Below are 24064 nucleotides of genomic sequence, written 5' to 3' on the forward strand. Positions count from 1 at the left end.
CATCGGGTGACTTAGCTTCTCATTCAATGACTCGGATCATGGGAGTTTTCTTAAAGCTTTAAAATCAGAGGCTTCGATGCAGTAAGTAAGCACCAGTAATGTCTCTCGAGAATGTACCAGTCACTCCTCAGTGCTACACACAGATACTAAGCTGCAAAAACAGCAATTTGTGAATTCATCGTTTCTGTGATTTACATATCTCATGCAAATGTTTGGGCAGGTTCCATATGTTCATTTTTTTAAGTTGTAAATACGCTATATGGACAAAAGTTTTGGGACAAAAGCTCATTTATTGTACCTTCTGAAATCAAGGGAATTAAAGAAAATGAATTGCTGTGGCAATTAAGAGTGTTAGTGAGGTCAGGATGTTGGATGATCATCACCCTACCTCACAGACTCATGTTTATGTGCTCCAGAGAGTCCTATTCTATTGGCAGTATCCATCCCATTCTCAACCCATTTACACAGAAATTATAAGCATATAATTTCAGCATGGTCTGCTTTGTTTAGACGATCATTCAGCAATTACGCACATCTGTCTTAACCCATTTAGCCCTAGACATAGTATTGTCATTAGCCTTAAAATATGATAACTCCAAGTGGTGCAGCCGACTAAGGCCCTGCCACTATGACCCAAGGATCACTGGCTAGTATCATGCTGCCTGCCGTCAGCAGCCGGAGCCCGAGAGAGCACAAAGCCTTGCTCTCTCCGGGTGGGTAGATGGTTCTCACTCTCTCCCTACATCACTTCAGTGTGATGCTGGCTGGCACGGGCATGGGCACGGGCTAGCTGATGCCCTTCGGCCCAATGACATTCGAAAAACAGTAGGAGAAGGCTTAAGTCAGTCCTCCCAGTGTCACCCTCCCAGTGTCTGGAGCATTACAAGTGATGGGGGGTACTAACGAGTGTGTTGAGTAATTGGCTAATCTAAAATTGGGGAGGAAAGCTGGGTAAAAATTACAATAAATTAACAAATGACTGATTGATTTGAATACAGAAAGAAATATATAAACATACAATAAACATTGATCAATAATAAATGTTTTCAACTACTATAAAACCGGTCATGTAAATAGTAACTAGTGTGAAGAACTACAGTGTGGGTACGTAGTACAGGACCTCACAGCAGTTATAGATTAAAGAAGAAATAACAACACAAAGTAAGAAAACCTCCATAGAAAACTTATGAACACATCAACATGAATGATTATTGTTTTTTTGGAATGTAACAATGGTTTTAGTGGCTCTAAAGCTGAAATATGAATTATAAAAAATATAGAATATGGGCCCTTTAATAAGGCTGAACAGGACAATACCAGCATACTGGAACAGATGCATCACCTAGCACAGAGTGCAACTGCCTGAGCGACCCAGCAGCTCGTCACAATACGCACACCTGCCTCTGCACAAACACACACACACACACCAACACACACCATTTCTAAAAGGCCAATTATCTCATTTCAATGTACGGCAGGCGAAACGAGCAGTGAACTGTGAACAGTGTGCTTGGCTGTGACGTTGGCGGTGTCACCTGAAAAGCCCCTGCTTACTGTGCCTCCACTTACTCCTCACAACAAATGTCAGCACCCCCTCCGTCTAAGCGTTAGGTTCAAACCTGAACCTCTGCGGATACGAACAGCTACAGACAGCAGCGAGGGAAGGGGGGGCGGTTATAAATAGACGGCTTGTGTCACGACGTGAATAAGTAGGCTGAATAATTAATGATGCAATGCAAACCGGAAGACGAGGTCAGGACGGTTGTGATGTAGGTTTGGTCAGGCCTGCTCATCGAGAGCGTCCTTGAAAAGGCACTTTCGAAGACTCTGTACCAGGAGGCTCATTACAACAACCAGCAACGCGTCATGCCATATGGGCATCATAAGGTAGTATACACAGGCTGGCACTTCGAGACGGTCATTAAAACCTGCCTAAAAACTCGGAGAGGCTCTTTGAAAGCATTACCAAGAGGAGCATGTAAATACGTTTAGTTATATATGGCTGGATGATGATGTTAGCATGGCGAGTGCCATCTTCCTCTGAGACAGACAGAAGACAAAGCATCTTCTGTTATTAATATTATGCTCATCAATTCATAGGGGAAGTGTATGTGCTGGTCGCTACGTGAACTTGCTTTACTGTGGTGTTCTACCACTCGAAGATGGCTATGCAAAGAATGTACAGAGCAGGTAGTGTGTGAGCGCCTGCGTCTGCGTGTGTGCGTATATGTGTCGCGGCTGCAGTTCCGTGAGGAGGACCGTAAATATCAAAAGTCTGGAAAAGGCAAGAGTGTATTGACTCTACAAGGTCACTGAGCCAGTAGCACTGAAACACACGCGCACATACACACTCACTTCACATTGCAGTGACCTTCAGGAATGCAGTAGAATGAATGTGTATGCACAAGCAGCATGGGGGACGACTTGTCTGTAAGGGACTCACTGTGTTTTGGATTCACAAGCCATTCTTTGAGGCCTGACCCTTAGTAAACAGCCCAGAGGTTTCAATTAGCCAAACACAAGCAACAAAACCGCACAAGACGCAAGCCTCGAGAATAATTCACCAAATCCACAGAGTGGTCCGAATTCTGGTAAGGGAAATGTGTAAATGTGGAGCAGTAAATGCCAGCTAACCGTTTCCTGATATTTGACACGCTCGTCTCCGTCCTTATTTAAACATTAACTCCGATAAAGCCTCTAGCTAAATGTTGAGGCTGCAACTGCAGGCTGAATAACGCAGGCTAGTGTAGGCAGTGCACACACAAACACATACCTCAGCGAGCAAGCAGAGCCTTAGGCTATCGATCACCCAGATCAATGTGACATTATTTAGTCGTTCCAGACATAATCATAATTACTGTGACACTTTTCTCTGCTCCCTTCCGTTCTCCATCATAACTCATGAATAGACTACAGTAACCCAGGTTAATAAGTAACCTGGCATTTCTCTCTTATGTGTCCGACGCACACACCCATGCATGCAGCTGTGGGCGGAAGTTTACATACACTCGTCACGAACACAAATGGCATGGCAACATTGGGCTTTGAATCCTTTCCATGAACTGTTCGCACAACAAACATCTTTATGCTTTTTGTAGGCATCAACAAGCCTCTGGCAGAATTCTGGTTGAACATCTGACCACACGTCTTGGCAGAATTAGTAGAGCTCAATTCAATTTGTCGGTTTCCAGGCACTGATCCTGATGTTTCAGCACGGTCCACTTATTTTCAAATGGGTTGACTGAACACCTCTGATGTTTATGGTCAGTGTCCTGTTGGGACACCCAGTTTTTTAGTCCAGGTTTTAACCGTCTAGCTGATGTACATTGCCCTGGAGCATGATGATACCACCACCATGTTTAACAGTTGGTACAGTGTTCTCGATCTTTGTTTCATCTGTCCAGAAAACGTTCTACCAGATGGCCAGATTTCCTAAGTCCATCTGGTCAGCTGCAAACTTTAGTTGAACTTTAATGCCTTTATTTTGGAGCAGAGACTTTTTTGCCTTCCACGGCAGCCTATCGGTACTTGACGATGTAAAGCTCGCCTGACATTGGTGTTCCAGCTGTGTCCAGTTCATATCATGTCTTTTTTCCTGACCATGACAAAGTGGCAACACGTTCCAATAACTCATGTACAACTGTCTGAATGAATGATCCTGAATCTGCAGGTGTTTTGAAACTGAGACATTCCTGACTTGTGTAAATCTAGGATTCTTCTCAGATCTGCCTCCAGGTGTTTTCCCACTGTTCTGTGTCTTGGTCAAACAACCCCTTTTATGTGGTTACTGAGACTGTACAAGGTGTAGTCGATCATGATCAACAGGAAGTGGAGGGGTCCTGAAATGATGCAATTTTGACTCATTGTGTGTTCATTTCAGAAAACCCCAAATATAACTTGTGGACTCATTTTTTCATCAAGCTGTGTATTATACACACATTCTGCCCTAAGAAAAACACAGTTCAAACTGATAATAATGGCAATGATGAGTGTATGTAAACTTCCGACCACAACCACATGTAGCCTGAGGTAATTCGATGGCACAAGCCTGACTATGACACAGCACGACATATCCTTGGAGACATAATGGACACAAACTTGCAACACATCATTTTCTAACAGCCAACAGTAACACTAATAATACCATAGGCTGTTTTTATTACTGAAGAAATTCATTCATCAGAAAGTCATTGCAACTCTGTCACAAAATTATACAGAAATAAATCTTCTGTGGTTAAGGAAACTGTATGAAGGAACTTTAAGATGATATCTGACCATTTAAATGCAAATATATAAATATATACATAAATATTTATATGTAAAAAAAAACACATTGAAATTGTGACCAAACTGCCCTGGTTTAGCACTACAGAGATATGTACCATGTATTATAAGAGGGTTTTATTCTGCTCTTCTGGAGTTCAGTAAATACATCATCAAATATTCATTTGAAATATCGATCAAATCTAAACAGCAGTCCGAGGACAATCAATTTTATAAAAGCAATTTTCTTACGATACATCTAAAATTCTGATATCACTGAATATATAAAAAAAACCTTACAATTACACAAAAACACAGAATAATCAAAACGCTGTATACATTACATATATAATACAGACTAAAGCCCTATTCAGACGGGATACGTTTACGTGGGGAGGTGGGGTAATGTGATTTTACTACAGCAAGCCTATCAAATTTATGACCGATTCACACGGGATAAGAAATCTCAGCATAAATGACTGCGATGGAAGTGACTACTCTATTTACACACTGCTGACACCTCCAAAAAAGTGATGATAACCAGTCTTGTAACCCACTTATACTAATAATGAAGTTTTTGTTTGAGAATTAGCAGCTACACGTTCATCACACATATGTAGGCTATAGGCTACGCTACACGAAGACTTGCCTAAAGCATCCAGAAGCACTGCGCCACTAAGGATATCTTCGACTTGTCCTCTGAAATTGACTGAGATTTGCCACAGACTCAAACAACCCGAGCTGCAAAACGATTCATCAATTCATGTTGATCTGCACTGGTGATACACTATACTTCCTTTATTTAAGCAGGGTAGTCACACTGAGATGAAAATGTTTTCTACAAGCGAGCCCTCGACAAGATAGCAGCACATAAACTATACCCTAAATAACAAGTAGAGAACAGATACATATACATAAAAATACACTTTAACAAGAGCATATATATGCATATTAATGTGAAAATTAATTTATGTTTATTCAAAGAAATAATCTGCAAAAATGTTTCTGAAGATCATTCCATGTAAAAGGTGCACTGTAACTGAAAGCTGTTCTCCCAGATTAAGACAGAACTATTAGAATATCCAATTTCATATAGTTATTTGAAGGTAATTTATACAAAGACCTAATTTGTTGGCATGAATTGAGACAAATATGAAGGAAGCTGACCGATATAACCTGAAGTGACTTTTATGGCTCGTTTTACTGAAGGCAAAAGTAGGCAGAATCTGTACTGACGCAGGAGGGTTTGTTCGGACGGGACTAAAATCACTGAGAAACTGGTAATAATTACGTTACCCCACCTCTCCATGTAGAACTAATCCCACCCGAATAGAGCTTACGAATAAAAAGAAATAGAATAAAACTAATTCTACGTGGTGTACCACTAACAAAGACCACCCAGTAGTGCACTGTCCATCTGCTTCTTTGAATGTAGCTCTAGTATTTACTATGCACAATGTAAAGTTGCATTAATGGTGAAGAGCTGTACATTTAACTGTTCCTAATGCTGTACCACCTTCCAATCTAACTTACTGATGCAGTGAGAGAGTCATTTCACGATAGCAAGCTTTCCTCAAAACCTGGTTCTATGATGCACCTGCTTCACTGCACCAGCTTTAAGGAGTCATGCAAGCAGTAATACTCCACTGTTCCACTACTGATTCAAGTCAAACAACCCTTTTTGGCTCCCACTGAGACTGTGAATACAAGCATGCACTATAAAATATGGAAATATTTCAAAGCAAAGATGAGTTACTGGACATGTCACTGATTCTGACTGCACCCTTGAAGCAGCACACATGTGCACCAGAGCTATATGAAAGAAAGTGTGGCAGATTATGGCCAGATATATACGTGGCGTTTCCCAGATTATTTACACACTCAACATGTGGCGGATGCTGCGCTGGGCTCTACGTGGCCGTGCTCATCCGCAGCGGAAAGGAAAAAGTCCAAAAGTCAGCAGGCAGAGGTCGGGGGCAGGAGAGCCAGTGTGGTGTGGACTCCAGCGCACTGCGCCCCTCCAGCAGCAGCGCGGCTCCTCAGTATGACCTTCGCCATACTGCCCAGCCGCAGGCGGGCCGAGCGCCACCACCGCCACATGGCTACTGCAGCTTCCCATGGCATATGGAATACAGGCGCCCTGCGCTCATGTTACTGCATGACCGGTGCATATGCTGCAGTGGTTTATTCACAATGACTCTGGACTGGTATAAATTTAGCGTTAATCCATGTTTTCATTGAATGAATGTAAACATATCATAAAGGACTGTAAAATCACAACAAATCAAGCGGTAGTAATCAAGGGAGTGGGAATGTAAGGACGACGGCAAGAGAGACTCAGAAAATGCTTCCCCTTCCCCCTCCTATAGTGTACAGTCCATCCACATAACATGATGTCCAGTATTACATACTGTTCACAACCTCTGCAAACAACTTGCTTATCTAAGATACAATATATACAATATGTCCAAATGTTTGAGGACACTTCTAATTAATACAATGCTACTTCAAGTTGCACCCACTGCTGACACAAATGTGCCTATGTGAATAGGACTCTCTGGAGCAGATAAACATGAACCTATTGGCACCACACCTGGCATATTAATGTCAAGCCCCCCACCCCCCAGCATTGAGCTGTGAAAGAACTGTGGTCTCCGGAAGGGAGTTGGTTGAGGAGGGGATGAGGTGGGGTGGTGATGACCTTACTAGCACATTTGTCAATGAATGCACTCAAAATCTAGTAGAAAGCCTCCTCTGGACTGTAAAGACAGTTATTCCAACAAAAGCAGGAGAAACTCCTGTGTTTATTGTGAAAGCATTCTGCAAACATTTCTTGATGAATTTGATTAAATTTGACAAAACGACTGATAAGCTAGCTTCCCCAGAATTTGAGTTTGCATGAGGTTCTGCTATGCTGCACCACCTTATAAGGCATGATGCATCCAGTTACACTCCATTACACTTTCCCTTCCCTCTGTAGTACTGCCGCAAAGGTGAGCAGTCATGAAACATATAACACTTCAGAAGAACATCATACTGTAAGACATGGCATGATCTGATCACATGCTTTGGTTAGAGAAGGCGAAGAAGCTGCACGGGCATGTAAACAGAAATCCAAGCGAGAAACAGCGGCCTTCGCTTGCAGCTTCTTTAGGCCGTTTACCCAGCGGAACTGAAACTGCAGGCAGGCGAGATCAAAAAGGAGAACCACACATTTGTAGAGCAGAATTAGACAAGCTCTTGTTTTCACCATTCATTCTGAACTACTTTCGCTCTTTTTGTACCTCGCTGTCAATTCTAAGTGAACTGAAACAAATGAACCTCATTTACGCTGGTGACTGAATGACTGATCAAGTCACAGGGACTTTTAATTCCCTCATTTCTTTTATTATCCGTGTAGTTACTCTCGAGTTACTCTCGCTTGCCAGAGTGTCATGCAATTTACATGTTATAGTTAGTGTGACTCAGATCATTATATTTCTTGATAATTACATGCAATAACATACAGTTACATAAAGTACAATGCAGGTGATCAGGCAAAAATGATTGCTTCCCCTATAAAGTCATCATTTTGGAGATACATGGTTTTCACTGGACAGCGACGAGGTTATATAAGCACAAGTGTATGTATGTTCCTGACTGCCTTTCAAAATTGATCCAAATATCTCAACAATGTCATTAAACAGCAATATACGAGAATAGGTATATATTCTCGCACCTGGGCTCCCCCTATAGTCGGGAAATTTAACTTGTGATGTGAGACACCCCTGAAGGACACGCTCTACACAACAAATTTGAAACCAGCCGAGAGAAACAGAGCAACCACTGCAAGTGACTGGAAGTGCACTGACACAGTAAAGTAAGATTACAGGATTTTACACAAATATGATTCGGGTATCGCAGCATTTCGCAGTTCTTGCGAGAGTTGTCCTGCCCGTTTCACCGAAGTCACATAGTGCAGTTAGAAGCGTGCCACGCACAGAGTAGCAACGACAGAGACGCGATTCTCCCTCTTACAGTCAGTGGAGCAACACAATAATTGATGCTTGATAATTGATGCTACAGTGTGTGACGTATTTCATATACATGTGTAACCTGCGATGGTGCGAATGAACTGAAATCATCCGTGATGTAAAGCATTCAAGCAACCGAGAAGTACTCGGATAACTATTTTTTGAAGATTTTGGCATGCACCAAAATCGCACTCGCATAATTTCACACCAAGCATGTGACTATGAGCCACTACTTTTAAGTGCTCTTACAAATGTCTTTTAGATTCAATGGCCATTTGCTGAGCAATGCAATTTGCTGCACCCTAAGGCAAGGTGACACGGGTACCTAGCATGAAGGATGGATGCAGTCATGCAACTAATAGTATTTAGAGTATTTATTTATAATAGTTTCCAATTTTGCACAATAACCTATCTATTTAAAAGGTCTGTTCTAATAAAATTTAAATTTAAAAAAAATTAATTAATTAATTTCATTTTTAATAATAATTTAATGCCATTGTCTATGGTAGTGTCTCAAAATGATTCATGCTTCAGCACCGCAAAAAAAAGTAAACCTAGTGTTTTACAGCTTAAAGAAGTGCCTTATGTTTCCATGCTTTCAGAATCTTAGAGCATCAACGTTATACAAGTAATATTTTATAACTGTACCTGAGCCAATAAATAACATAGCAGCTAGGCCTGTGCTAATGTACACTCATCACTATTCAGATACTTTAAAGTTGCACCCATTGCTGACACAGATGTGCAAATGCACACACACACACACACACACAGCTTGACTAGTCCCTGTGGAGAAGTACTGTCAATAAAATAGGACTCTTTGGAGCAGATCAACCTGAACCTATTGGCATCACGCCTAATGCCAGGCCTGGGCTAGAGGAGTATGAGCTGTGGGGCAGTGGAACTGTGCCCTCTGGAACGCTGGTGCTCCATCCAATACTTCTGGGATAAGTTAACAGTAAGATCGGTAAGACTGAACTGCTGTATGTGTTGCACCACACGTAGAACAGGTTCCTATGAGTAAGAGGCCCAGACAGACAAGGCCGCAATCGTACCGCAAGGAAGCAGGATTCGCCATGCAATGTTCCAAGCAGTCACGCCTTGCTCAGTCATTGAGTAAAAATAGAGAAAACACCAGCACAGGAGGGCTGCGGTGGGAACGCGCAAAGGCAGTGCATAAAATGGACGCCAGACAGTTTGAGGTTGAGGTGAGTAAGAGGAGTGGTTAAGAGACTGGTGCTGGCAGCTGCACGAGTCAGCCTCAGAGAGGCAGAGAGAGAAAGCCCACAGCCTGAGAGAAAAATAATTAGGTTAAGTATCTATAATCCCCTCAGCCTACTCCAGTGCTACAGTCTCCATTCACAAAAAACCTTCAACGGCCTACATCCACTTAAGGAACATGCAGCTATGACAGGAGATGTGCTGGATCTCACAGCGTCTTAAGAATCTGGGCAAGGCGCTTTGTGGCGCTTCGAGGCAAACCCCAGCGCTGCCCTGCTTTCTGCTCCAACTAGCCGGAAAGTTGGAGGATCTAATCAAACCGAGTGAGGACCACGTTCCACGTGTGTTATTTAACTAATCCTCCGTTAATGGATATGAGGATTTGGAGCCTAATGATTATTGCTGGCCATGAAATGTCTTCTGTGTTCCCTTGAGCAGAAGGAAAATCATTAGAGCACGGACACAAAGACCTCCAACGGTTCTTTACAATGTGACAGATAGCAAAATGGAAGTGAGCTCCAACAAATAAACCTACAAATAAATAAATAAAAGAGCCTGAGATCTGCGAGGGAGGTACCACAGATGGTAATTACGGCTAAATAAGCTACCCGTGAGATTACATGCTAATAAAGCAAGATAACCGTGAGATTACATGCTTACAGACATTGCCTAATCCGCTACAGTGATGTACTTTAATATAGACGTAGGCTCAGCAAAGCGTTCAGGCTTTTCAGAAGGGGCCCACAGTAATACACAGTCATTTCCTAAGATGCACATCATAAAATATTCAAGATCACTCTTGATAAGCAGTGAAGCTTCGGTGTAGCTTATCCCTCTTGCATAAAGGAGGAAAGGTGAACGTTTAGGAATATCTGAGCTGCTTTTTGCTGGATCAGTGCATCCCAGGACCTTTTCCAGACATCTTTTTTTTAGCGACACATGGCAGAACTGGTCAGAGCCGGCCTGTCGAGGGGAAAGGGGAAACAAGGACATGTTTTGTGTGTGTGTGTGTGTGTGTGTGTGTGTGTATACAGTAACGTCGCTCCACACTGTTATCAGTGTTTCCACAGCGCGAGGGAGAGCGAGCTAGACGAGTGCAAAGTCCGCCACCTCGGCGACGAGTCCAGGCCTGCAGCGGGGTTACTGTAAATGAGGCACTGCAATACCGTGGCTGTGGAGCAGTGATGCACTGAGTGTATGCATGTGTGTGTGTGTTTGTAAGTAGGTCTACTGCACTGGACCGTTTGACGGCAAGATGTTGCTTCATATCTGAACACGCGCTCCTCTGCAAGAAGGAATTTCACCTCCGTTCCCACATCTGCCCTAAACACGCCACTGATAAACAACAGGCTGCTGTAACCTGGTGTGTTCCTGTTACCGCTTGCCTAAGAGAGTTTTTTGGTCCGCTTTCCTGTTTACGTACCGGCTGTGGAGTACGGAGGACTAACTGCGGCTCTCGTGGTCCTCCGTCACGTCTATGAGTGACTGCATCCGTGTGTTCTACGGTGTACGGTGAGGAAGGCCCATAGCAAAGACCACTCAAAGTAAGAAGTTCCACCTACAAACAATGCAAATGTGTGGGTGTTGATGACAGCAGGAGCTGCCCAGACTTGTGCTGAGTAATAACACTGTAATAAATAGGTTTGTTACAACATATAAAATTCAAAATTTGATTCGATACGACCCAGAACATGAATAGGTGCCTTGCGTTCACGTACTGATGTTGAAATTGTTAAAACAGGAATCCACAGAGCTCCAACTCTGCACGCCGTTTAGTTTGGCTCAGGTTCATTAAAGCTTGTCCAGTGCCTGTTCAGAAAAGTGCATGTTGCCCTTCTCCTTCCCTGCCTACATTACTCTGATCGGCTGCCGTTGACGGTGGTTCCCACAAAAGATGATAAATGAGAGACCCTCAGACGAGGCTCACAGTTGAACTTCGGATCTGATTTTCCGATGCGTGCTGAAATCATCACACCCCCCGGCACACAGCTTATACCCATACCCAGAATCGCAGAGCTCGAACAAAGAGCAACAGACCGAGGCACTTCAAACACACTCCCTCGGCCTGATCTGGCAGGATGGCAGTCAACATCATGGGGTGTGAAATCAAACAGAATTAACTGCCTCTCACTCTCACTCACACACACACACAGCTGCCCCACCCACCTCCATAACTCCGGCTTGCCCCATTTAACCTTTCAGTGAGCGGCAGCGTTTGTGCCGACTGGTGTGCACATGCAACATGCGTCCGATTTGCACCGAAAGCGCAGAGCCACAAGGAAGTAGACGGGACGTCCACAAGGGAGAACTCGTGCTGCCATCTTGAATGTGGCCAGAGAGCAAAAGGTCCAGCACGGTCAATCAGGACATGCATTTCCTGCTGGCCTGGACTCGCCATTAGTGGGAATAAAGGCGGCTGGAAAGCAGAGGAAATGGCAACGGTGGCTGTGGAGCTGTGGACTAGAAGAGACAGAAAGAGATAACACAGCAAATCTGCTGCCTTACTGACAGAACATGAAGACATGGAGATAGCTGAACTCCACGAATCCTGCGCTGGGTCTATTTTGAGACTTTACAGAGAGAAACTAGGGCTGTCAAACTTGTTGTCTTTGAGGAAAAGGCTATTTCTGAGTACTTGCTAACACTTAAGCACATAAACACAACACCTGTGCCAAGAAACCAGAGGCTAATTCTAGCTCTGTGTTGCCTGATGGTTGGGCATGAGCACAGCTCTGGCCATGAAGACGTCAACGTAAACAGCTGGCAGCGTCTCAGCTCTACATACACACCTGGATTCTTCACCCTACTTTTAATATTCCCTCTTTTCTCAAATACACGTTTCTATAAGCAGCTCAGACAGGTCACTGCTTCAGGAACTTTCACTCCAGTTTTACCTTTTGGGCCAGTTTTCTGACTCACCGCCACTCAATGTCATTACTGACAGGATCAACAGCTGCCAATTCAACCCGGAGCCACACGCAGCGCGAGGCGCGGAGCACGGAGACGGAGAAACACTCCCTCAGCGTTTCACGGCTCAGAGGGACATGTTCGACTAACCAGGCGAGGGTGAAGCTGTCCTAAAAGCGAGCAAGCGAGCAAGCAAGCAAGCAAGCAAGCACGCCAGCAAGCCCTCCGTTAGGAAAATAACAGGTTAGAACATGAGTCATGGTTCAAGGCCATGTGCAGAGCCAGGTTAGCCTGAGGTGCTAGCGCCCCGCTAGCTACTGTCAAACGAGCGCCTGGCAGCGTTTACTTGTGGCGCATTTATCTATTCGTGACCAGTAAAATATGAAATTACACCAGGTGGCTTTGCTCTAATAAACCCGAGCATAAATCCCAGCAACGTTGAGCTCGTACAGGTTAGCTCGGCTAAAAGGGAACGCAGAGAATGAGCACCGCTTACCTGCGCAGTCCGCCCGCTTGCTGCGTTAGTCCTGAACTGGAGGCTCGGTTTTAAAAGCAACGAGTCATTTTTTTAATAACTGCCTACGTCACGCTCATTGGTTCTCGGTGGGCTCTGGCTTCGCTTGTAAAGTTGAACTTCTCAGACGTGGCGAGGCTCCCTGGCCGCTGAAGGAGCTGCGGAAACGTCCAAGAGCTGCGCGCAAGTAGAAAGTGTAGCTAGTTTGGAGGGGAAAGGACGAAGCGAGCGAGGGAAGCGTGAGGCGAACTCGCTAGCAGAAGCAGCTACCAGGCGGGGAGGCGAGGCGAGGCGAGGTGGAGAAAACGAGGGAGGGCAGGAGGGAGGAGTGGAGCAGAAGGGAAAAAAAAGAAAGTGCATGTCTGCGCCTTTTGGGTGGGTCCAACGCGGACAGCTCCTCCATTTTAGGGGAATCCCGTACGGGTTGATTGTATCTACACCCCGTTGCAAAGGGTGGAGTCGGTTAGGCTGAGGCTGAAGTACGTGGGTACAGCGTTGCTATTGGTAACGCGGACATTAGCAGAGCTAGCGGGTCTTCTGTTGCTGATGTTGTGGTTATTGACACTCCGCAGTCTTTACAGGAGAAAGTGCGAGGGGTCATTGGAGACGGGTCACACACGCACCCCTCATATGTTCTGGGCGTTTTTCATGCGTGTTAAATTATTAAACTATGAACTCAAATGCGATTATTTTCACTGTTCAAAAGTAGTAAAGTGCGAATTCTTCATCAGACAGTTACGATCGTGCGCAGCGGCAATAAAAAAAAATAAAATAAAAAATAAAAAAAACAAACTTACATTGGATTTTGGCACCCCCTGCCGGGAATGTGGAGAACTGCAGGAGAAGGGCTTCCAGTAAGACCTCCTCTGCTCGTCTCTTCTATGGAACAGTGATTGCTTTAGTAGCTGGTGGTCATCCAGGAATGTCTACACATTGCATTGCTTAGGGTTGGTTATACAACACTGAAGAAACTAATTAAATCATAATCCAAGGTGGTCTATTTCTAAACATTCTCGCTATCAGCATTTTCCACATGTGACACATTTAACTGCCTGTTTGTTTACACAGACTCTTTGTAATACTACAGACATTACAATGTAATAATAATACTTTACATGGAAGAGGAGAAATCTTCTATTGAAATTCTATTATTCAGTTCTATTGGTCCACTCATCATGATCTGACTAATGTAAGGCATAACTGCCAGATTCAATTCAAAAAAGTCAAAAGGAGGAAAATGGCCATGTGACAGTAACGATACAGTGATATAAATACAAATATAAACTGGAAGGGAAAGGGGGTTTAGTGTTAGGTGTGGCCTGCCTTATGATAAGGGCTGTGAGCCAGCAACCAGAACCCAGAACTGACCAGGTACTCAAACTTCCTCACTGGCCCAGGTAGAGCTGCTCTGCTAGCGATCCTGTGCTGCTCCCAGACTGGACATACTCAGACTGCAGAATTACTACATTTTGACACGGTCAGTCATTACACTCAAACCCACAAACAGGTTACAATTAATATAAAAATTTATTTGAGTAGCGACAATTTTCATTTTTTTCCCAGCAGAACCCTATGTGTACTTGTTCATACAGTTTACAATATAGCTTATGTTAGGTATTACAAATAGTGTGATTTGCTATGGCATTTTATTTTGAACCACACAAGGGCACACATCAGTGCAGTAAGAATGCTAGAAAATATCAGAATCAAAATATCACTCACAGTCAACATTGTAGTGAACGTCCAAATAAAAAAAAAAAAAAGTGGAAAAAATAGTGATTCAAAATCCCCCTTTTTTTTTTTTAGAATCACAGATTTAAGTTTAAGACTTTTAGGGACACAAACACATATGAACAACTGTGGTGTGTATGGCATCCAGACAGGTTCACTCAAGCTCATTGCGTCTGTTACATAACACACACAAGTGCAGTTTTACATGTGCTAATGTAGAACACAGTAGTGTTTTGGGTTGTTAAAGAAGCAGAAGTAAAGCACCCCTTGACCTTCTGGGTGGCACTGGCATCATTTGTTCAGTAGGTCAGCAGTTCTACCCCTTTTCCTGAAATGTCTGTGGGTCATCACCATTGTTCCACATTGTCTATATAGTCCTCAATAGTGCCGTTCTCATCCTCCTCCTCCTCCTCCTCCTCCCACCACAGATCTTCCAACTCCCCCTCGCTTTCCTGGTTCTTCTCTGCTTCGCCCTGGTTTTGCTCAGCAGGCCAAGTGGCCAGAGATTGTCTTACTGGTGATGCTTTAGTGGGCTTAGGACCCTTCCCTGGACCTCCCCACCAGGGCAGTACCTTAGCACGCAGCCTGCGCCGTTCCTGCTGGCGCCGCTGGCGGGCCTCACGCCGCTCTTGCTGCCGTGCGTACTGAAAGCGCTGCAGGAAAAGGTCCCGTGCGTACTCGTACAGCTCAACATCCCAGCGGTTGAGCTCGCGTATGCGCTGCTGCGTCTCAGGAGCCACCTCCACGCTGGCCGCCCGGGTGCCGTTCAGCTGCGTGAACGGCGCAATAAAGGCCAGGCGGAAGGTGCGCTCGAACAAGTACTGAGTCTTGCGCTGATACTCGGTCAGGCCGAAGAAGGCCATGCGTCGCAGGTTGCGCTTGGCGCTCTCCAGCAGCACGGCACCGCGCTGGTTGTCACTCATGGCAGTCAGGTTGTAACAGCCGACCAGGCTGAGGTCGGCCAGCATGCGGGTCTGCCGGTTGTTGGCCAGGTTGTGCGGGCAGGCCATGAACTCCTCGAGCGAGCATCCCGACCAGTCATCTCCCGGATAGCAGCTGGGCAGCTCGGCCAGGGTGGGCGCCCGCCCGTCGCACATGTGGAGGGACGCCTTCCAGGTAGCCCCACGCTGGACGTGCCGCCACTCGCTCAGGTAGCGCCAGACAGGGTCCCTCAGGATGGTGATGTAGTAGTAGTTTCTGCTGAGAGACCAAAAAAAATAAATAAGTGTGAATACATAATTTTATAGATTTATAAAGGTGTTGTAAGGGACAATAGTCCCCAAAAGAAAGCTGCTTATTACATATTTACCAGTAATTTACTATTCAGTTTAGAAAATGGCTATATAGTTGTACATAAAATGTTTGGTTTTGTGTTGGAAACATCATGATGACCCCTGGTTGCATTCACCATCTCTGTAAAGCAATATGAACCAATTTACACCAAACCACTCTAAATGACTTTGTTTACATCTCTAATTTAACAAAAATGTGAAGGTCCTTTTTAATCTATGTTCTTAATCCCTGATCACTTAATCATGTTCCTAAAACATAGCATCACATCTGCAATAACATACCACATACGGTCACAGAGCTGTATTTCACTGCACCAAGCTGCTGTTTTGTGACCAGTATCAAACAATGCAGCGGTTGTGTCTGAAATGAACACCTCTGACCAAGCTGCCTCACAAAGACATTCTACAACTGGTCAGAGCTAAAGCAAACCTTTAGTCGTCGTGCGCCTGTATTAATCTTTTTCGTTATGTTTATTATGTGTAATTCCCCACAATTTCAAACTAACAAATGATCCAATAAAAACCAAAGGTCACACAATCACAATGACCTTTGGTTGTTATTTGGAACGTCACAGTAAGTCAGTTCCTGCATCTTGATAAGTTGCTGATCACTGCAGCCGTGATGCACATTATTTAATCTGTATTAACTTGATCAGTGAATCTTTGTTAAAACCAAAGATTTTTACTGTGTAAAAAGAAATTTATAGTCTTGGTAGTAACAAATAAATGGATTGTTTATATATATATACACATATATTAGGTGGGGTGGTGATAATCCAACATCCTAACCCCACTCATCACTGTCCCATCACTGAATGCAATTAAATCCTCACAGCAATGCCCAAAATCCAGCAGAAAGCCTTCCACGGAAAGTCGTTGTTTTTTTTTCTTTTGATTTCTGAACAAACAATGAACGAACAGGTGTCCCAATACTTCTGTCCATATAGAGTGCATTATGAGAGATAAATATATTAGAATTTCAGATTTATTTCATGCTATTTACATCTTGAAGCACATGAGCAAAAATGACAGGTGACATTTTTGACAATTGATGGCTCTGACAGTCTAACGATGTAACTAAATGACGGTAGCAGCAGAATGACTTCAGAAGTCTACAGAAGCCAAATTACAGAAGGATCATCCAATCTACTCAGCTCTACTCATCATACAGCGAGACAATGACCCAAAACACACTGCCAAAACAACAAGGAACTTAATCAGTCTAAAACCTTCCACTCCTTTCCCCTGATTAAGTCATTCAGCAGACCTTATAACCCAATTAAGCATGAATTTCACCTCCTGAAGAGAGAAATCCACACAAATCCAACAACAACAACAACAACAACAACAACAGTAAAAAAAAAAAACTGTGGAAAGGCAGCGCAAAAGAAGAATGCAACAGCTGAGTGAGGTCAGTGGGTCACAGGTTTGATGCACTTACTGCAAGCAAGGGATGTGCAAAAAGATTTTTTTGCTTTCAATTTTCTTTAATAACTCAATACATTTGCCCACCTGGAAATTGGGTGGTCTGCCACTAAGGCTGTTGTAAATATCAGGAAATAAAAGCAGAAAATCTCATTCATCTCAACCCCATCAGCATACAGCAAAAACCAAAAGCATTGGGCTTGCTGTCCAAGGGGACTGTATTGTATAACTTTACAAGCTTTTACAAATATACCATCATTGAGGGTGTAAATACAACATTATGACAATGCAAATGAATTGAATGTACATGTCACAGAGCAGGACTAGACCAGTACAATGAAAGAAATCTCTTTAGCTTCAAAGACAAATATTTTAGGCTAAAAAATCCATATTAAAACACTCAAATTAATTCAGATTAGTCCAAATTTGCACAATACGATATCAGTGTTTGCATACACCCTAAGCACTGCCTTCAATCAAATAACCTCCTTTCTCCTGTTGGATCTTACTCTCATGCTCATTATGCCATTTCCCTGATTCTCTATTCATTATTAATAACATGAACTTGCTCTCAGTAGAGCGTAAAGCGCCTTCGTATTTTAACTTTCCAGACATGTTTCATTATGCTAATGGTGAGCTAGGTCTCAAAAATGCTATCAAAATGCTACCAGCGTTCCAAACGTATGCTCCCTCACAATCCTGTGGAGATCCACCATATTTTTTCAAACCACCAACACCACGAACGCTACTTCACTGGACAGCTGAAAGCGCATAGAGAACAATAAAAGGTCTATTTCTGTTACGTCAGCTAAAAGACACCCCTGTTGGCGAGCTCTGCACCAAATGCACCAAACCCCCTCCCAGAGGCGGCAAGGCCAAAACTGCTCTCTTGGACTCCTAGCGGCATCATTTGGGGCAAATACGTAGATGACACCACTTTACAAAATAAGAGAAATAAAAGATGGCATTACAGAACTTTTGCTCATTATTGACATTGATAAACAAGCTAATCTTTTCTTCTATAAAACTTTTTTTTTTTATTAAAAACTTAAATGCATACTAAAAGTAGGCTCCCATAATATAACTACTCAAACACAACACCACCACAGGTGGAAACACAAAGCTAATAACGACACACATGAAGCGCCCTTCATACACATCCAGACATTTTACGGAGATCTCCCTCGTTCCGTTTAGGACAATATTTTCGTCCACACACAGATGAAATGCTAGCACTGTAAGGGGCAATAGGAGCGATCTCAAAAAGCAAGACATCAAAACTCCATGAAAAAGAAAGCTAACAGAGGTTGCATCCCAAATTACACACTACTCCCTATGAAGTGTACTACGCAAGTCACCAAATTACAGATTGTAAATGTAAATGCAGAATCATACCTGTGATAGAACAGTATTTACGTTCATTCTTATATCTAAATCTGGAGTCTAGTGCTATCTGCATGCAGACGCTGTAGTTTCATGACTAATGTAGTGCGCTATACAGCCAGAAACATGCATGTGATGTCATTAAACTCCCGTTTAACAGGATTTTTATTTTTTTTTTTATCTCTCCACCTTGAAGAGTTTTTGAAAATCTCCACACAGCATTATCATGTGGATGGAAAATGAAAGCAAAAAAATGCAGACACAAAAAATATCCGGAAATGTGTGGACGAGGCCCGTGTGTGTGTTCTGTTTTGGGCTAGACTTGTCCAGGATCAGCCTGGATTTAGTGTTTATTCCAATCCGAAAATCTAGTTCAGTCTTTTCTGTCCACACTGGCCTGATCCACATCCACATTAATACATATACGCCATCTCAAAGTTTAGACGTTAGTAAAACATACCCCAAATAAATAAATAAATAAATAAATAATACAAACAGTTCTCTAAAAAATCACGAGAACACACCGAACTATTTGAATGCTGAAGAGTTCTTTGTCTAGTTAAGGTTTTCTTCAAATACAAGGGGGGGGGGGGAACATATGTGGTTCTTTATAGAAGCTTTGAAAAGGCCTCCACTATTGTTACAAATCTAAGAACCCCTTTTCAGCACGAGTTTAAGTCTAGCTGTTTATTGCATACCAGCTTCCTGCACCAGTAACCCAAAAACCAGAGGAAACTTTAACTTTAGTCTTTTTTAAATGAAGTTACCAACAACTCTTTTTAAAACCCACCTTCTTTTTGAGTTCTGACACACTGGGTGAAGCTACATTGTGTGTGCTGCCACATGGCTGATCTCCCTGAATATGCTGAATATGAGTGAGTGTGGCAGATGTTCTTGGACCAACAGGCCAGGGTCTAAAGAGTGAATGGTTAATATAATAGGACCCCTGCGGTCAGAGTTATCTAAAGCAAGACAAACCCAATAGAGTTGACTATTGTTGGCCTTTTGTCTCAATGCATATGGCTTGCCAGTGGGCTCTCTCCTCGAATAATGCAGGTAGAAAACTTCGTAGGGGGAGGGGAAGCGTTAAATACCATCAAGATTAGTACCTAGACAATAGAGCTGAAGAGATACTGACCCAAAGAAATGGGGCTGTTTAGTTACTCGTCAATAGGTGCATGTCTAAAAGAACTCCGATGTAGTGCCAAAAACGGTGACTCCCTATTCCCCCATGTACTGCACCAAAAACAGGCCCTGCAATAATGACCCTTCCACATGCAAAATAGTGCAGTGACTGTAAACCACAGATATGAGGTTGCATTTTGGGCTGTTCAAGGTAAAGCTGCCTAAAAGAATTGAGGGCATGTGATAACGGCTAAGGCCGAATCTCAAGTAACCCCGCCCCCTCACTCTCTCTATACAATACACTAACAGGTCCTGAATTAGTGCTGGATGACAATGATAAAAAAAAAAAGTATCAGATAATACTAAAGCTCATATTAATAGAGTTAAGCACGTTTCCTGAGCGCTGCAACTCTGTGCTAAAAGAAGACCCGACATATCCCGTCTTGCCATCTTGTTATGTAGGGTCTCCCTGATTGTCAACACCAACACATAAACATCTTAGAAAACATTAGAACTGCATGGATCGGCATTACCGCAGAATCTAACAGGTATTTATTAAGACTTACGAGGGCAGAAATGCATCACATGCAGATCTTTAGCACAGCAGCCCGGCACCACCTGAAGAAACTATGGGCTGGGCTTCCCAAAAGCATCTGTGCACAAAGAGAGCACCACACTGGACGCTCCCTCACCAAACTCCCAACACCAGGATGCTTTTGGGAAACTGGGCCCTGTTTGTTTGGACTACAATAAACGCATCAACCAATCTCTGTTTGAATTACTGGTCAAATGCAGACGACATCAGTCCAATCCTAATAATCCTTTTATCTGACGATATCAATACGATTTCAAGGCAGCGGTGAAAGTATAGAAAGGCTTTAGAAAAGAGTGGGTTTGAGGTCTTATTTTAGGCAAAAATGTTGCTTTGTTTGCTTAAAGTAAAATCCAGTCCCCAACATCGGGCATTTCCGCCCTGGATGCGCAAGATTTCATGTTGCTTAAATATAGTTTTCAGATTAAATAATAAGAATACAGTTAAATGCCTCTCTAATGCAGGAACTCTTTTTTTTATTATTTCATCCAAACAACTGGCAAAGAGAGAGAGAGAGGGGCAATGTGCAATACACAGAAGTGGCAGATATTGGGGACGGTCATTTTTAGGGGATTAACAGCTACCACATGAAATCTGGTACATTTTTAGGGCTCAACAACCCAATTTTACAGTATGCAGCTCTGCTGGTTATCCCTTAGGGTAATTTACAGCAAAGAGGTGTCAAATTTGACTTGAAAACTTAGCCCAATTTAGTCAACTCAAATGCTTTGAATGAGGCACTGTTTACTTGCTTTTGGTGTTATGTGCTGTTCGGCTACACCAGCACCGGTAACCCGGTACAGACGATATACCGTCCCGGACTAGCACCGCTGTTACCCTCCTGCACTGTACACTACGCGTCCAGCAGGGAGCAGGGAGCAGGGAGCAGGGAGCAGGGAGCCGTGAGAGACCCCAACCCCCCCCCCAATCCAGCAGCAGAGATTTGCTCACCTGGGCGCTTTGTGCGTCTCCGGGGGCTCTCGGTTGCCCATCACGGAGGGCACGCAGTTGGTCAGCTCGGTCCAGTCGGCGTGCAGCCCGCAGCTCCAGCCGGTGGAGAAGCGCGAGAAGAGCCATGTCTCGCGCTTGCCCGGCCGGTAGCACGTGCACTTCTTCTGGCCCGCGCGACACTCACACGGCCGCTCGAGCTGGATGTTGCGCACGAGGTGTCGGCCGAAGGTCGTGCCGCCGGTCTTCTGGATGTGGAGGAAGACGATCACGTCGTCGCCCTTGATGTTGAAGTCCACCACCCTGTCCAGATCCGCCGCCTCGAAGTGAAACCGCGGCACGAAGCGCGCCAGAGCGCCGTCCTCCGCCACGTACGGGTCCCCCGCGCCCGCAGCCTTGGAGGTGGGCGACCCACCTCCGCCAGCGCCTCCCGCTCCTCCATCCCCCGGAGCTGAGGAGCCCAGGCGGAGCAGCTGGCAGTCGGAGCCCGGACAGACGTACTGGAGCACGATTGCGCCGAACAGCAGCACGGTGACGAGCGCGACGAGGAGGCGGCTGGAGCTGGACTTCTCATCCATGTTCTCGCTGGAGGAGCGGCAGCATTACTCAATCACGCCGCCCCCCTGCCCGCCGTGGCTGGGGGTGGTGGGAGATAACGAGCCTCTAATGTTGCGGGGAGACGGCCGGAGAGCGCCGCTGAGCCTCGAAGATGGCGGCGGTCTGTCGTCTGTAGAGGCTTTCGTCGGGAATCCTCCACAGACGCGGTGACTTTCTGTGAGAAACGAGCTGCTTAAAGTGTGAAGGTAAAGACAACAGCGTCTGCTCGAACTCCTTCAGCCCTGAACACGGCCATCATGGTCTCGGACACTCGCCTCTGACCCTGTTTCCCAGCAGTCCCTGCATAAAACAAACTCTGACGGCCCCCTCCGCGCCCTCCTTTTCCAAAATAAAAGTCCCAAAACAAAAGCCTGGAGACAGCGACATTCAAAAGAGTGGCAAGATTAAAAAGAATTAATCACTTCTAATCACCTTATTTTGTGTAAATAATCGTGATTAATCGTGATTAGTCCTAATTTGACCCTAAAGATTTTTCAACTTAATATGCAGCTCACTGTATTACTGGAAATATATAGAGACCTAAACACAACAATGTGAAAAACTATGTATAAAAAATTATAGCCTCTTTGAAATCTATCGTTTTACATATCATGACATTAAAATAAAATTAAATAAAAAACATATGATCTTTAGCATGTCTTAAAATGAGATAAATACAGCCTCCGATGAACAACAACACACTAGAGGTCCCACAGTGTCAATATTTATATAACAGAAACTAAACCAAAATGCAGAAGCAATGTGTGCAAAAATGAAGTACTCCCTTACTGTTTCCATAGAGATGAAGACAGTAAGTAGCAGCCAGGTGCTGCTAATCAAATACCCTTGATTAATTGATCATCAGCAAGTGTGACCACCTCTATAAAAGCAGGGGGGTTTGGCTGTTTGCTGGTCTGGGGTGTTCAGGGTGTGTGTTAAACACAATGCCAAGAAGGAAAGACATCTGCAATGAGCAATGAGCAATGATCAATATGGGAAGGGTTACAAGGCCAATTTTTACTACAATCTTCCCAGTAGGGAATGTGGCCATGTGCAAAGAAAAAACAAGAGCTACATCTCAGACTCTACAGGCCTCCGTTAGCATGTAAATGTAGAAAAGGACTAAATAAGTATACCTTGTTTGGAAGGAGGAGGAGAAAGCTTCTTCTTTCTGAAAAAAACAAACAAACAAACATATGGCTTAAGTGTGAAATGTTGCATCTGAACAAATCACAACACTGGAACAATGTGCTTTGGACAGATGAGACCAAAGTGGAGATGTCTGGCTATACTGTGCAGCGTCACCTTTGGGGAAAACCAAACTCCTCAACTGTCAAGCATGGTGGTGGAGGGGTGATGATTTAGGCTTGTTTTGCAGTCACAGGACCTGGTCACCTTGCAGACATTGAGCCAACCATGAACGTCTCTGTATACCAAAGCATTCTAATGTCAAATGTGAGGCCATCTATGCAACTGCTAAAGCTTGGCCAAAATTGGGTCATGCAACAGGACAATGACCCCAAGCACAGCAGCAGATCTACAACAGAATGGCAGAAAACAGAAAAGAATCAAGGTCTTTAGTCCAGACCTCAACGCAATTGAAATTCTGTGGCAGTGCCTTAAAGAGCTGTACATAACCAAACCACAACTCACAAGCCAAAAAATTGAACTGCAGCACCACTGTAAAGAAGAGTGGGCGAAAACTCTTCCAGAACTATGTGAGAGACTGACTCAAGTTATTGCTGCTGATGGTGGGTCTACAAGCTATTCATTTAAAGGGTATATTTAGGTTTTCACACATGGCTTTTCTATTTAAGCTTCATTTCTGTTAAATAATTAAGAACAAATTGGAATCTGTGTCATTGTTCATCCACCACCTAATTAAGACCTTTTAAGGACCAGATGTTTTTATGTCCCGGTAAGTTAAACTATAGTATTCAGTGATGGTGTACTTGATGTGTTTTTCACAGGACTGTAAGCTTAATCATTATGTAGCTTTAATTTCCATGTGAACTGAACCTTTTATTGTTTTTTTCAATGGTCCAATTTCAAT

General features: G+C 43.8%; 2 protein-coding genes across 12 annotated transcripts in view; both read right to left on the reverse strand.

The window, feature by feature from the left end:
* mbnl3 (muscleblind-like splicing regulator 3) overlaps positions 1–13371 on the reverse strand; it is a 53945-nt gene extending 40574 nt beyond the window's left edge. For 2 of the 10 annotated variants that reach the window (XM_072663438.1, XM_072663436.1), the window contains exon 1: positions 12901–13366. The gene's annotated coding sequence lies outside the window, so the exon portion shown is untranslated. Of the gene's footprint in view, positions 1–10920; positions 10940–11663; positions 11731–12900 lie in introns of those variants that run through there. The other 8 variants (XM_072663444.1, XM_072663447.1, XM_072663445.1 and 5 more) reach the window with 7 other exon arrangements.
* A 1055-nt stretch (positions 13372–14426) lies between these two features.
* On the reverse strand, positions 14427–22343 carry hs6st2 (heparan sulfate 6-O-sulfotransferase 2). 2 transcript variants are annotated; one of them, XM_072663262.1, is made up of 2 exons: positions 21418–22343; positions 14427–15846 (listed from the first exon to the last, which is right to left on the reverse strand). In XM_072663262.1, the coding sequence occupies exons 1-2, from the start codon at positions 21990–21992 to the stop codon at positions 14997–14999; spliced, it is 1425 nt and encodes a 474-aa protein (XP_072519363.1). In that variant the 5' UTR covers positions 21993–22343; the 3' UTR covers positions 14427–14996. The 2 variants fall into 2 exon arrangements, with proteins under 2 accessions (XP_072519363.1, XP_072519362.1); XM_072663261.1 differs by having other exon boundaries at positions 14427–15849.
* Between the last annotated feature and the right edge of the window lie 1721 nt (positions 22344–24064).

Source organism: Salminus brasiliensis, chromosome 19 (assembly GCF_030463535.1).
Source record: "Salminus brasiliensis chromosome 19, fSalBra1.hap2, whole genome shotgun sequence".
In the NCBI taxonomy this organism is placed as follows: Eukaryota; Metazoa; Chordata; class Actinopteri; order Characiformes; family Bryconidae; genus Salminus; species Salminus brasiliensis.

Bases quoted from the DNA above. Each gene is read 5' to 3' on its own strand.
- hs6st2 (XM_072663261.1), bottom strand. From the start codon at position 21,992: ATGGATGAGAAGTCCAGCTCCAGCCGCCTCCTCGTCGCGCTCGTCACC. The intron at 15,850-21,417 runs GTGAGCAAATCT...TTGGTCTCTCAG, and splicing joins GAGACGCACAAAGCGCCCAG to CAGAAACTACTACTACATCA.